Here is a 14,471-nt window from a genome sequence, read left to right on the forward strand (position 1 = left end):
ATTAGGTTATGGATTTTATTGATTTTAATACTGATCTGTACAGTTTTATACTGTAAATTTTGTAAGCCGCCAAGAGCCTGCTAGGTTTCTCACAATGCAAACATGAGAAATAAAATATATTCTACTTGCAAAATGTTTCACATAATTGTGCCAACTGTATTTCCTTTGAGTTTACCTTGGCCCTAACACCAGGTTAACAGAACCCAATTGCTATTTTCACATAAATGTTATACTGAGTATAGTTGCAACAATGTTTAATATAAAATAAATAGTATTTATATTTAGAGCTCATCTTCTCTTTTTCAAACTGCCTCTGCAATCTCATTGTTCTGAAGAATCAGGAAATGCCTAAAGGAAAATGGGTCATTAGGAATGAATTCAAGAGCAAATTTCCTAGTCTTTATAAAGGCACAGATGAATTTGAAGTAGGTTTGGTTTGTAGACACATCTCGTGTGGACAGTGAAAAATGAAGTAATGCTTCCATATATATACAATACAGACTTAACTCCTGAAAGAATACTATGGATCTGTTGAGACTGAGGTTGAATATAGAAGGCTGTTCTCTCACTAAGACTAGAGGGCTCTCCTTATTTTCTGCCATCCCAACACTGTGTCAGATGTACCTACCTTAATATCCTACTTCTTGTCCCAGAGCAATCTACTTAGGTTCAATCATTTTTCTGAGCATGATTTCAGTGACCTATACTTCTGGCACTTCATTCACACAAAGAAAAGCTTGAAACAAAATAACTATTATGCAAGCAAAGGCACTAGTCCCCCTTGACTCTATAGTTCAATACTTCCTGTCCTTAAAATTAAGGGAATATTTGCAAAATTTCATGTCTTTAATATTAAGGGAATGTTTGCCAAAAAAACAACAACAACAACAACAAACCCCAACACAAGGAGGAACTAGATGCAGGGTGTAATGTTCTCTGAGTGTAACATTTTCTTTACAGCACCTGCATAGACTACTTAGAGATGGTGGCCCTAACTGACTTCCCAAGCTATAGTAATATGGAAGCACATATAAAGTACTTAAATACAGTGGGGCAAAAAAGTATTTAGTCAGCCACCAATTGTGCAAGTTCTCCCACTTAAAAAGATGAGAGAGGCCTGTAATTTTCATCATAGGTATACCTCAACTATGAGAGACAAAATGGGGGAAAAAACCCAGAAAATCACATTGTCTGATTTTTAAAGAATTTATTTACAAATCATGGTGGAAAATAAGTATTTGGTCACCTACAAACAAGCAAGATGTCTGGCTCTCACAGACCTGTAACTACTTCTTTAAGAGGCTCCTCTGTCCTCCACTCGTTACCTGTAGTAATGGCACCTGTTTGACCTTGTTATCAGTATAAAAGACACCTGTCCACAACCTCAAACAGTCACACTCCAAATTCCACTATGGCCAAGACCAAAGAGCTGTTGAAGGACACCAGAAACAAAATTGTAGACCTGCACCAGGCTGGGAAGACTGAATCTGCAATAGGCAAGCAGCTTAGTGTGAAGAAATCAACTGTGGAAGCAAGAATTAGAAAATGGAAGACATACAAGACCACTGATAATCTCCCTCGATCTGGGCTTCCATGCAAGATCTCACCCCCTGGGGTCTTGATCACAAGAACGGTGAACAAAAATCCCAGAACCACACGGGGGGACCTAGTGAATGACCTGCAGAGAGCTGGGACCAAAGTAACAAAGGCTACCATCAGTAACACACTACGCCGCCAGGGACTCAAATCCTGCAGTGCCAGGCGTGTCCCCCTGCTTAAGTCAGTACATGTCCGGGCCCGTCTGAAGTTTGCTAGAGAGCATTTGGATGATCCAGAAGAGGATTGGGAGAATGTCATATGGTCAGATGAAACCAAAGTAGAACGTTTTGGTCTAAACTCAACTCCTCGTGTTTGGAGGAGAGAGAATGCTGAGTTGCATCCAAAGAACACCATACCTACTGTGAAGCATGGGGGTGGAAACATCATGCTTTGGGGCTGTTTTTCTGCAAAGGGACCAGGATGACTGATCTGTGTAAAGGAAAGAATGAATGGGGCCATGTATCGTGAGATTTTGAGTGAACACCTCCTTCCATCAGCAAGGGCATTGAAGATGAAACATGTCTTTCAGCATGACAATGATCCCAAACACACTGCCCAGGCAACGAAGGAGTGGCTTTGTAAGAAGCATTTCAAGGTCCTGGAGTGGCCTAGCCAGTCTCCAGATCTCAACCCCATGGAAAACCTTTGGAGGGAGTTGAAAGTCCGTGTTGCCCAGTGACAGCCCCAAAACATCACTACTCTAGATGAGATCTGCATGGAGGAATGGGCCAAAATACCAGCAACAGTGTGTGAAAACCTTGTGAAGACTTACAGAAAACGTTTGACCTCTGTCATTGCCAACAAAGGATATATAACAAAGTATTGAGATGAACTTTTGATATTGACCAAATACTTATTTGCAAATAAATTCTTTAAAAATCAGACAATGTGATTTTCTGGATTTTCCCCCCCATTTTGTCTCTCATAGTTGAGGTATACCTATGATGAAAATTACAGGCCTCTCTCATCTTTTTAAGTGGGAGAACTTGCACAATTGGTGGCTGACTAAATACTTTTTTGCCCCACTGTAAAAGGGCACAGTAATTGACATGTTTCAATCAGTACAACCACCTGTACTGGAAGGTATTCAGTGTCTAAACACACACACACAAGCATACAAGGAACACTGTTCTTTTCTTGCATACACACCACTGAACCATCTGACTGAAATTCTGCATTTCTTCAAAAGCAACTACTATATCTGAACTTTCTATCCTATTCTACAAAAACCTACATTTTGCAGGTGAAGTCTTTTTTAGGAGGGCAATTGGGGGCAACTGCTCAGAGCCCCACAGATAAAGCCCCCCCCCCCTTCTAAAGAATGTTTTCGGACAAATTTATGTAAACCTGTGCATTGTTTTTCTTTATATAAAGAGACAGATCACTGTGCTATTCACAAGTGTTAAAACCTGCAGCTGTTTATAAATCCCTTCCACAAAACAAATATGGACCACATCTTTTCACTGAAACAGAGGACAAAGGAAAGGAACTTCCTGAATGAGATTTCAGTGAAATGGAATCTGCTTGTGCAAAATAACTTTAGGGGTATCTCTTGCAAAGACTTAATTGTATTTGCCCAACAATCCAACTATACTAAAAATTATTTTCTCTAATAAGAAATATGCAGGAAGAAATAGAAAAGAACTGAAAGATTATTTATTTTTTGTTTATGCATTTGTATAATGCTTTAGCACATCATCAGCATCAAAAATTACAGTGACATATTATTGTTTACAGTACTCTGGTTTTGTCTAATAGCACTTCTGAGGCTTCCTACTCAGATTCAGGTGGCGCTGAAGGAGTTGTGTTTGTATTTTTGGAGGTGTGTTTGTTAAATGTATGACATATGATTGAAGTGAAAAATAAAAATAAAACCTGACCAAAGGTACAGGCTAAGGCTGTTGGGGCCTTAGTGATAAAATATGTAAATGAATGTGCAAATGTAACTTAATTTTTTGGAACTTGAGATCTGATAGTCATAAGAAACTCCTTTTCTCTTTCTGTTCTTCCCTTCTCTTTATCCACCTTTCTTTCTTCTTTCCCATTAAGTTGCTAGAAAAGAACTTTTGACCAATGTCTAAATGGACTTTTAGCACAGGAATTCTCAATTAAGGTAAGATGATCAGAAATCAGGCCAAGGGCTACCCCCACCCACCTTACATCGTATCCTCCAGAATTTTCCTTAAATCAAATGCAATTGTGAGAGTGATGCCTCTGATGTGAATATGTACATTGCTCACTTCAACTGAAGGTGGAGCTCAGCTTGCATATGCATTCAAAAGGAGCAAGGAAAGCTTTCAAAGGTCCTAACGTGTACTGTACTGTAGGTCAAGAATAGTTCTGGACTTTTCAGGTTCTTGTTACCAATGGTCTATCACAGGTATATTTGCTATTTATTCTGAAATATAATTGGAAAACCATTACATATGTTTGTGTGTGTATGAGTGTGTAGTTGTGCACACATACATGCACACACATGTATATAGACACACAAATATATACTGTTAGTTTGCAGCTGTGAAATACCATTTGGCTTTTTCATTCATTGAGTAATTATCTTAGCATATCAACTTTCATGCAAAGACTGAGAGTAGAGCTTCTCTTTAAAGATCCAAATATGCAAATGCATATGCCACTTAAGACTGAAGTTCACCAATTAATACAAATTTAAACTTCTCTAAGTCTTGAAGAACTTTTTGAAATGGCTGTTACTTGCTGTTTTAAATGGACAAACTGTCACAGCATGAAATATTTTTCGGTGTTTTTCAATGTGTGACTTTGATTCATACATACAATTTGCTAATCATTATATTCTCATTAAAACCTTTTACCCTAAAACCTTTTCCCACTCAGGGTGGATGCTAGATTGATATACAAATGATGTTTCTGTCAGGGATATAATAGGTACAAGTTACAAACCTTGGGTATGTTTAGTTTCTTTTCAGCTGTTTTATGAAGAATAATGCCAAGTACATAACCTACAGCCTATGCTGAAAGAAAACAAACAAACAAACAAACAAACCCTAGACCAGTACAGTAGATATCTCTGTTTTTAAACCATGGAAAATTTAATTGTCTTTTAAACAAATACTGTTACTGACCACTTCAGATCTATAATGGGAATACTATATGACACATTAGCTAATCATGTGTTACGAAGTAACCCCCTACCCTTCACTGAGGATAATCTGCATGGGAAAAGCCACATAGCATACAGCCGTATCCAAAATGATTTTTCTGCAAGCCAGGAACTTGTATTTTAGAGTTTTATGGTACGTGCATTGACTTCCCTCCTACAGACATAGATGCTCTGGTAGAAAGACATAACTGAGACATTTTCTGTGTGTATTTCGGGGGGGGGGTGCGCGCAAGTACACATTTATATGCTGGGTACTCCTGATTAGGATTCTTTTAATGGCATGGCGCAATTTTGTCATAATAATCCTCTCACCTGGGCTGGGGGTGGCTGGCGCCTTGATGACACTTCCTGAGTGACTGCCAATTTTATATCTATTTTTGGATCAATTTATTTTTTATCTACTAAGAGTATTGTATATAGTAATTTTAATTGATTTTAACTGTTTTGTAAACCACACAGAGTCGTTTCAACAAGATGGGCAGTGACAAATTTGATACAATAAATAAGTAAATAAACAAACAAACAAATAAATAAATAAATAAATAAAACAGGTGGTATAACTGGGCAAGGAAAAGTTAATTAACTTTCCATCTGACTTAAACATACAAGTTTATTGACATCTGTAAGTTCTAACCTAGGAAATGCAAGGCAGTTTCTGTATTATCAATTGCCTTTAGTTGCCTCTGCTAAAACGTCTTTGTCTGTGACAACTGATATTTGGAAGTCTTGAAGTGTAGAACTCTTTGTAACAAAAACGTTATGTTCCTATATAAAAACAAAGTTGTCATCTGAGTTTTTTATGCCACTACAGATAAAATATTTTCCTTATTTGCAAAGAGAATCCAACAATAAGAAATCTTTGGATGTTATTTGTGAATGGCCAGTCAATTCTCCAGTTTTCGCTATGCTGGCCAATACTAGTAGTATTACTTTATCAGATTTCCCTTCACTTCAGTGAAGCAGAAGTGCAAGCCATTTATGAGGAAAGTACCTAAAAAGCAAAATGACCCATTTATCTCACATTTAATCATTACCTGTCTGTGTGGTTGCTAAGAGTCGACACTGACTTGATTGTACTTAATCAATCACTTATATCACCTCTAGCTCTAAAAGTGACAAAATAATAATACACTGCAGCTGGATTTAGTTCAAGTCCCTTTTTGTGGAGGTGACTGAAGGAGCAAAAATCTCTGCTCTTCAAACAACCTGAAGTCTTTTGTTGAGGGAAGGGGGAGAGTCTCTTGTGATACCTACATTTTTTCTCTAACTTTAAGATAAATTAAAATTTGGCTAAAATATTTGGGGTTGTGAGGTTATACAGGTGAAACTCGAAAAATTAGAATATCGTGCAAATGTTCATTTATGTCAGTACGGCAACTCAAAAGGTGAAACCAATATATGAGATAGACGCATTACATGCAAAGCGAGATATGTCAAGCCTTACTTTGGTATAATTGTGATGATTATGATGTACAGCTTATGAAAACCCCAAATTCACAATCTCAGAAAATTAGAATAGTGTGAAAAGGTTCAATATTCTAGGCTCAAAGTGTCCCACTCTAATCAGCTAATGAATCCATAACACCTGCAAAGGGTTCCTGAGCCTTTAAATGGTCTCTCAGGCTGGTTCAGTAGGAAGCACAAGCATGGGAAAGACTGCTGACCTGACAGTCGTGCAGAAAACCATCACTGACACCCTCCATAAGGAGGGAAAGCCCCAAAAGGTAATTGCAAAAGAAGTTGGATGTTCCCAAAGTGCTGTATCAAAGCACATCAATAGAAGGTTATGTGGAAGGGAAAAGTGTGGAAGAAAAAGGTGCACAAGCAGCAGGGATGACCGCAGCCTGGAGAGGATTGTCAGGAAGAGGCCATTCAAAAGTGTTGAGGACTTTCACAAGGAGTGGACTGAGGCTGGAGTTAGTGCATCAAGAGCCACCACACACAGACGGATCCTGGACACGGGCTTCAAATGTCGTATTCCTCTTGTCAAGCCGCTCCTGAACAACAAACAACGTCAGAAGCGTCTTACCTGGGCTACAGAAAAAAAGAACTGGTCTGTTGCCCAATGGTCCAAAGCCCTCTTTTCTGATGAGAGCAACTTTTGCATCTCATTTGGGAACCAAGGACCCAGAGTCTGGAGGAAGAATGGAGAGGCACACAATGCACGATGCTTGAAGTCCAGTGTGAAGTTTCCACAGTCTGTGTTGATTTGGGGAGCCATATCATCTGCTGGTGTTGGTCCACTGTGCTTCATTAAGTCCAGGGTCAACGCAGCCGTCTACCAGGAGGTTTTGGAGCACTTCATGCTTCCTTCCGCAGACGAGCTTTATGGCCATGCTGACTTCATTTTCCAGCAGGACTTGGCACCTGCCCACACTGCCAAAAGTACCAAAACCTGGTTCAATGACCATGGGATTACTGTGCTTGATTGGCCAGCAAACTCGCCTGACCTGAACCCCATAGAGAATCTATGGGGTATTGCCAAGAGAAAGATGAGGGACATGAGACCTAACAATGCAGCGGAGCTGAAGGCTGCTATTGAAGCATCCTGGTCTTCCATAACACCTCAGCAGTGCCACAGGCTGATAGCATCCATGCCACGCCGCATTGTGGCAGTCATTGCCGCAAAAGGGGCCCAAACCAAGTACTGAGTACATATGCATGCTTATACTTTGCAATGGTCCGATATTGTTCTATTTCCAATCCTTGTGTTATTGATGTCATGTAATATTCTAATTTTCTGAGATTGTGAATTTGGGGTTTTCATAAGCTGTACATCATAATCATCACAATTATACCAAAGTAAGGCTTGACATATCTCGCTTTGCATGTAATGCGTCTATCTCATATATTGGTTTCACCTTTTGAGTTGCCGTACTGACATAAATGAACATTTGCACGATATTCTAATTTTTCGAGTTTCACCTGTACATTTCATTATAGACTCTTTATCGTTTTCCCAATAATCCCGTGTTCTTTCATCAGGTTTTTAGGTTTACAGTACTGATTAGTGGTTAATGTATTGAGCGAGGAATACAGAGATCCAATTTCTACTCCACTGTTAGCCATGGAAGCTTACTGGGTGATTTTGCACTGGTTCTCTTCTCTCTGGCCAACTATCTCATAGGGTTATTGTGGGAAAAACTGGAGGAGGGATTCCTATGCAAGCCACCTTGAGCTCCTGGTAGAAATGCAGCATGTAAATCTAATAAACAGAATACAACGGAATGGTTTATTTCTGATTTAACAACCCATGATTAAAACAAAGCTTATTTAACATATTTAACATAATGTGTGAAAGCAGCCTAGACTTATTTAAATGTGCTGTAGTCAGAAATATCTTAATGTAACATTTAAACAATTCTCACATTTTTTTTATATTAAGATAAGGCTGTCTTCAAAATGGGATTCTATTGAGTTTTACAAACAGTAGACTATAGAAAATCAATAATATTTTTAGACAGTACTACTAGAAGGCAGGCAACATAGCAATATGATCTACTGAACACTTAAACTCATTCACCAAAAATACCTTCTTATGTTAAAAACTGATTTAAATGTACTTTTCTACTTTCACATTTCTCCCCTCCTATTTCCTCATTTAATAAATAGATACTTCAGTTCACGTCAACAACAACAACAACAATATTTTGAACCATGATAGGCATAAGAAGCTGAAAGGAGAAAACTGTTAGTGAAATTCCAAACTGTTAAAGAGGAAATTTTTCCAAACATAGTATCAAAGATTTGAATTTGGGCATGGATCTGGTTTTTTATACAGTAACCAGAAAACTTACAACTGGTGTCTTAAGGGATTATTTATGGATATTGGAACTATCACAAAATCTTGTAGAAAATCTGCCTAAACATGGAATTTGAACAACAGAATAGAGTCTGGTATGACCAAACAGTTCAAGGAAATACCAGTCATGTTTTTCCAGTTAAATATTAACATAAGCCCCTAAAATGTCTATTTCTAAGAAAGTTATGGTGTTTCTTTAATTTGGATTCTTATAGTACTTTGTAGAAACTCTTCTTTCCATACAATTTCAAAACAAAGGAATAACCACTTATATTGGCAGTCACTTGAGTCTAACTTACACACCAAAAGTTTCCAGTTCTTGCTCATGTGCTCACATTATTTATTCTCAGATTTGAGAACGGAAGTTCCAGCCTGCAGAGGGCTTTGCACTACACCCATTACTTGGGATGATCTCAGTGTACCAGAATTTACTATTAATATTGCCTGAATTTTGAGGTCTGAACTGTACCGCTGTAATATACAAGTTTTGAAACATTCTGTGCACATCAGTTCCATTTTTATTAATAATTTACACTTCCCTGCATAGTTTATACAAGCTAGCAACATTAATGACATGCTATCTTATTTTATCTATTGGTAATAACCATCTTCCCTCTTGGCTAGATTATTAACCATACACACACCACACAAACATAAGTCATCTGCTGTGTCCTACTTTATTTCCCTCCTCTGTGATAGTCATTATTCTTTCATAAGTTATGGGGAAAAACTTTAGTTATTTTTATTAATTATACTGATTTTTTTAAAAAAAATGAGAAAAAGAAGCTTCACAGTATTTTTATAAGATTTTTTCCCCCAAAAAAGGTGTGTGAGTGACTTTTTGTTTTGTCAGTATTATAATAGAAAGTGCCTCTGGCCATGATGAAGACCCTACTTAGCCAATAATAACAAATTGTGCAACAATTTGCATTCTAAATAGCTGTTTCAGATATATCCTCTGTCTGCAACCCGATAAGGTAGGTGAGTTTTTTCTTGGGATTATGTGGCTGCCCTCTCCAGCTGCCAAGTGATCTTGGGAAAAATTAGGACTAACTTAAAGGGTTACAGACAAGTGCTACTTTCATCCTCCTACATGCTCTGAAGTACCCTTTCCAGATTGAGTTCAAAGCACTGCACAGCCCTACTATTGAGGACCAAGGTAACAGGTTTCTCATATCATCAGATAATGGCTGATTCACTATGATATGTTACATTTTTACTTTGATTAACAAACAAGTTAGGTAGAGTAGTGGATTTAAATAATGTATAGATTATAATCTATAAATTTACACACCTATAACCTTAAGCATGATCAACTCTCCCTCCACTTGCTTTTTAACTTCTTTGACCTCTAATTCTAGGCTCTGGATTAAACCTATCCATTCCTGAGATGCTCCAAAAGATTACAAAGAAGCAGCTGAAATTCTCAGATCTGTACCTACAAACTACTGAACGTTCTGCAGGCAAGGTGTAGATATAATCATTGTTCATTCCAGAATTGCTATCCAGCAGTAGCCCAATTATATGGTAATTATTAAAGCATGTATCTTCCTTGAGTAATTCCCTCACAGCAGAACACAGTGTAACTAACCTACTTGGGTGGTAAAGCTGATCCATTTCCAGGATATTTTTAAAGAGGATAGTTCATCTTTCCTTTAAGATTCTGTGACTTTGTAAAACAAAATCTGATAAGCAAGGACAGCAGGTCATCTAAAAACAAGGACTCCTAATCGAAATATCTCAAAACTCTCCCGTTGGGGGAGATGGGCAGCATACAAACAAACAAACAAACAAACAAATGTTTTCATCACTATGAGATTCTCTCTACTGGCAGTTAGAATCTTGCCAAATCCTGGACAAAAATCCAGTAGAAAAGCTTCAAAAGTAAAGCTTGTCTATCACCTGGCTGACCAACATATGTAACATCATGTTTAAAATTTTAATTTGCTGCACTGCTCCAAGGTAATAAGTAAAATAAGCTGAAGGAGGTAAAAATAACAGCAGGAAGGAGAATGGTAGATGAAATACATGAAATTATGAAACCAACAAAAAAGTGAGAAGAGGTTCATTTCTTATATAGCAAGAATTTGCTGAGTAAGAATCAAAATAACTGTTAAGGAAATAAACTTTGTGGGCTTTTTATTGTAAAAGAGATAACTTTCAAAGTTATGGCTGTTTCTCTCTCTTCTGCTTCCTGTTGCTCTTTTCTTCTACAATACCAGCTGGAACCCTAGGTGTCAGTAGATCATGTTCAAACAGACAATTCATCAGCCATTTTTGTGTTGCATCAGCCAGCCCGCCCTGCATACCAGCCTTCCAAGAAAGGAAAGGTGGATGTAGGCCATCAGCTAATTACTCACAACTCCAGAACAGTTTGCTGATAAACAAACTGTTAATGGGCAAAGCCCTAAGTTAGGTACGAAACACAAACAGCAAACTCAAACAGAAGCCTTGGAGGCATCAACATGCCTCAACCCAAGAGTACAGATGATGAACTGTTGGGCAGATCCCCTATAGTATTGCCCCGTAAACATTTTTCATAGTTATCTCTGCATGCAAACTTAACAGAGAGTACTTACAGTAGACTCCCTTAAGCGCATAAAATGCCATAAGTTCACAAATGAAATTTACCAACCCCAAACTAGGAAGAAGTGATGATAGGCAGTACATAATGTCTTCCTCTTCCCCCCAGCTGTGCTCTAAAGTGAATAAGTACATATTTTGGTGTGGGATTATATTTTACTGAAATTTAAGCCTTACCATTTATAAATTGTTATGTGATATCAAAGCTTGGTAATTGCTATGTTATGCATTATTTCCTTATTTACTTTCTTTGAGTACTTAATGATTTTTTAAATTCTCATTAAAAAAGAAGTAAAATTCTTTCTGCTCTCTAATGAACTTTGTCTCGTGACCTTTTCTCTGTATGGGCATTAAGTGTCTCATACACTGAAGAAGTAGAAACAAAAGCTCATTAGGTGCCACAGTAAGTTTCTTCCCTGAAGCATACTGTCTGCTGTGTGACTTACCACAGAATAGCCTGGTCCTCAGAAATCATTTCAAAGTGGGGACTGAGAAGAGGTGTATTGTTAAGCCTTAACCTGACATAAGAAATGAAGTATTCCCCCACACAACTGATACTGTTTAGTTCTTTGAATGTAAGCACGTGGATGTTTGTGCATATCCATTATGAAAAATGTGGAGTGTCTTGGAGTGCTTTGGGGTTTAATAATATTAAAAAGAAAAAATCAAATACACAAGTGTTTAGGCAAGGTGGGAACATAATTTGTTTCTCACAAAACAATTAGAAATAATTCTGCCTATATGGTTTTTCCCTGGATATCAGTAGGTAAAAGGGATAGAAACTGTTTGAAAACAGTCCCATGGTTATTGCATTATTCTAAAAAGAGGTCAAAATTTCTTCTAGTTTTTCCATTTCCACTAAGGTTTAGAAGGAGAATCATATATACTGTAGCTAGAAAATACTTCTAAAGGCATACTCATCTCATTTGGCAAAAAAAATACATTATTAACATTTAAGAGGACAAGAGGATTTATGAGGATGGGAATATCAACATTTGATAGCTAAATGAGCACATGATCATAAAAGAAACAGCCATTATATTCAAAATCACTTTATCTACTATCAGAGTGACTGGTGAAGGGAGATGGCACTTCCAGTTCATACATACTAACATCTAGTATTTCTTCTTGTGATTTTACATGGTTAAGATTATTAACCATGGGTAGATAACTTTGAAGATCTGACATTTTGAATGACAACTCCCATAATCCAAAGCAGCATGGGAATTCTGGGAACTACAAACATTTAAGAGCACCAAGTTAGTCTATCACATTTCTAACAGCTACAAAGGGTAATGTGCTTTGGTTATTCTTTTTAAATACAGTGGTACCTCGGGTTATGAATGCCTCTGTTAACGAACTTTTCGGGTTATGACCAGCTCCGGCTGCAAAAATTTACCTCGGTTTGCAAACTCCGCCTCGGGTTACGAACCGGATCCGTGGCCATTTTCCCTGCTGCCACGCGGTCTTGGCTTCCTGTAGGCGAGATCGCGGTAGCAAGGAGACATTTGGTGAGGCTTGTGGTGTGTTTTGTGGCGTTTTGGAAGGGTTTTGGTGTGCTTGTCAGCATGGCTCCAAAGAAAGTAATTTGCTTCAGGTTGCGACCAATTCGGGTTGCGACCAGAGTCACGGAATGGATTAAGTTCATAACCCGAGGTTCCACTGTATTTAAACTTTGGTATCTCTTCGTAGAATTTGTTATTATGACATTACTTTGAAATTATCTTTTTTAGAATTAGAAATTTAGAAAATTACTTTCAGGTAATTTTGAAACATAATAGTAATAATGATAATGATAATGATAATAAAAAAAACCCACCATAAGATTTGAAGCACAAAGTTATAGAAGCACTTACATTTGCATTGTGATCACTTCCACTAACACAGATGACATCTTGTTTTTGAATTGTTAGTACCTCTTTTGAAAGCTTCAATCGGATTTCATAGGAATTTTCAGATATTTCATCATATACCAAAGCAATTCCAGTTTTTGTCTGTAAAGCAAAATAATATCAGAGATGAAAATGACAACACACCTGTGAGCATGTTTTTTTTGTAATTGATAAAATTGTCTCTATAATGCCAAATGTGACTATCCATAAAAAGATATTCCTCATCTGTTTCTTCAGAGCAGTGTGACAAGAAGTTACAAGATTTTTAGGGGAAGTATTCAAAGTTCCAATTTTCATGAGTTAAACTACTACTACTATCTAGCTTAGTTCTTACATACAAGCAAAATTACACAGTACAGCAGATATAAAGGAGCCATCTAGTTCCATCCTTATTTGACAGAGAAGGTCAATTCGTTCACATTGTCCCCTAAAGAATTTATTAAACCTCTACCACTTCCAACACAACATTGATGTTGCAGTTTTCTGCCAATGCTGGGCAAAAAAATCTATTTTCGCCATTTTAGAAAGTGACCTCAAATTCTGAAAATAACTTGCCTAAGTCCCTTCGCCATGCAGCAAAAGAAAAAAGAAGAAAAAAACATTCTATATAGCATTAAAGCATCTGCTTAAGCAAAGATATTGGTGTACTAAGAGACATTGGGATATTTCTTGGCAAGTAGTGCTTGGCTTATGTCCATTTGTTCGGTGACTGTTCAATGTTACAGCTGTGCTGAAAAAATGGACTTATGACTGGTCCTCAAAGCTCTGACTGCTGCAGCATCCCCACAACCCCAGTGACTCCTGCTGCTTTTTCTCTCAAGGAGCCCACTACAGAGTATGAGATCCATAGCACCTCCTGCCTGCCTGCACTCTGTAGTGTGTGCCTGCCTGCAGTACCATCCTCCCTCCGCTGACCCACCCAAGGCCTCTGCTGACCCGCCTGAGGTCTCTGCCAGCCTGCCCACAGCGCCCTTGGCCCCAAGGCACCTGCACCCCCATGCACTCCCGCCTCTTCTCACTTAATGATGGCAACCAGGACTGCCATCGCTAAGTGAGAGAGTCACGTGACATTGCACTTTACGACTGCATTGCTTAGTGACAGCAATCCCAATCCCAATTGCCATCGTAACTTAAGGGCTACCTGTATTACCTTTTGGCAGTGCAAGAATAATATATTTGATCCCGCTCTTGACAGATCTTTATGTAAAGGACTGCATAGGACTGACCTTACATTTAAAAACATTTCTACAATCAAAAGTTGTTTTATTTAATATAAAAATAAAACTCCAGGGAAAAAAGCATATCTGAATTAAAACTGAAGAAGATGAGCACTGTATTAAATTTTCCAAAGTAGGACTGAATGGATAATATTTTTATATTATGCAAGAAGTCAGTAAGAAAACAAAAAGACTACTGACCCAGTATTCATTTTTTATCAATCATTATATTGAAAACA

At 37.8% G+C, this 14,471-nt stretch overlaps 1 protein-coding gene across 1 annotated transcript in view; it reads right to left on the minus strand.

Annotated features, from left to right (window-relative positions):
* Positions 1 to 14,014, minus strand: part of SNTG2 (syntrophin gamma 2) — a 170,384-nt gene extending 156,370 nt beyond the window's left edge. Inside the window, exons 1-2 of the mRNA XM_088150145.1 lie at positions 13,913 to 14,014; positions 12,980 to 13,117 (exon numbers count right to left, since the gene is read on the minus strand). Of these exons, the coding sequence (XP_088006271.1) occupies positions 12,980 to 13,117; positions 13,913 to 14,014 (240 nt within the window). The remainder of the gene's footprint in view (positions 1 to 12,979; positions 13,118 to 13,912) is intronic.
* Positions 14,015 to 14,471: the final 457 nt, after the last annotated feature.

This window comes from Python bivittatus, unplaced genomic scaffold (assembly GCF_059951505.1).
Source record: "Python bivittatus isolate LINGU-HERP-01145 unplaced genomic scaffold, Pbiv_v1 ctg000020_np1212, whole genome shotgun sequence".
Lineage (NCBI taxonomy): Eukaryota > Metazoa > Chordata > Lepidosauria > Squamata > Pythonidae > Python > Python bivittatus.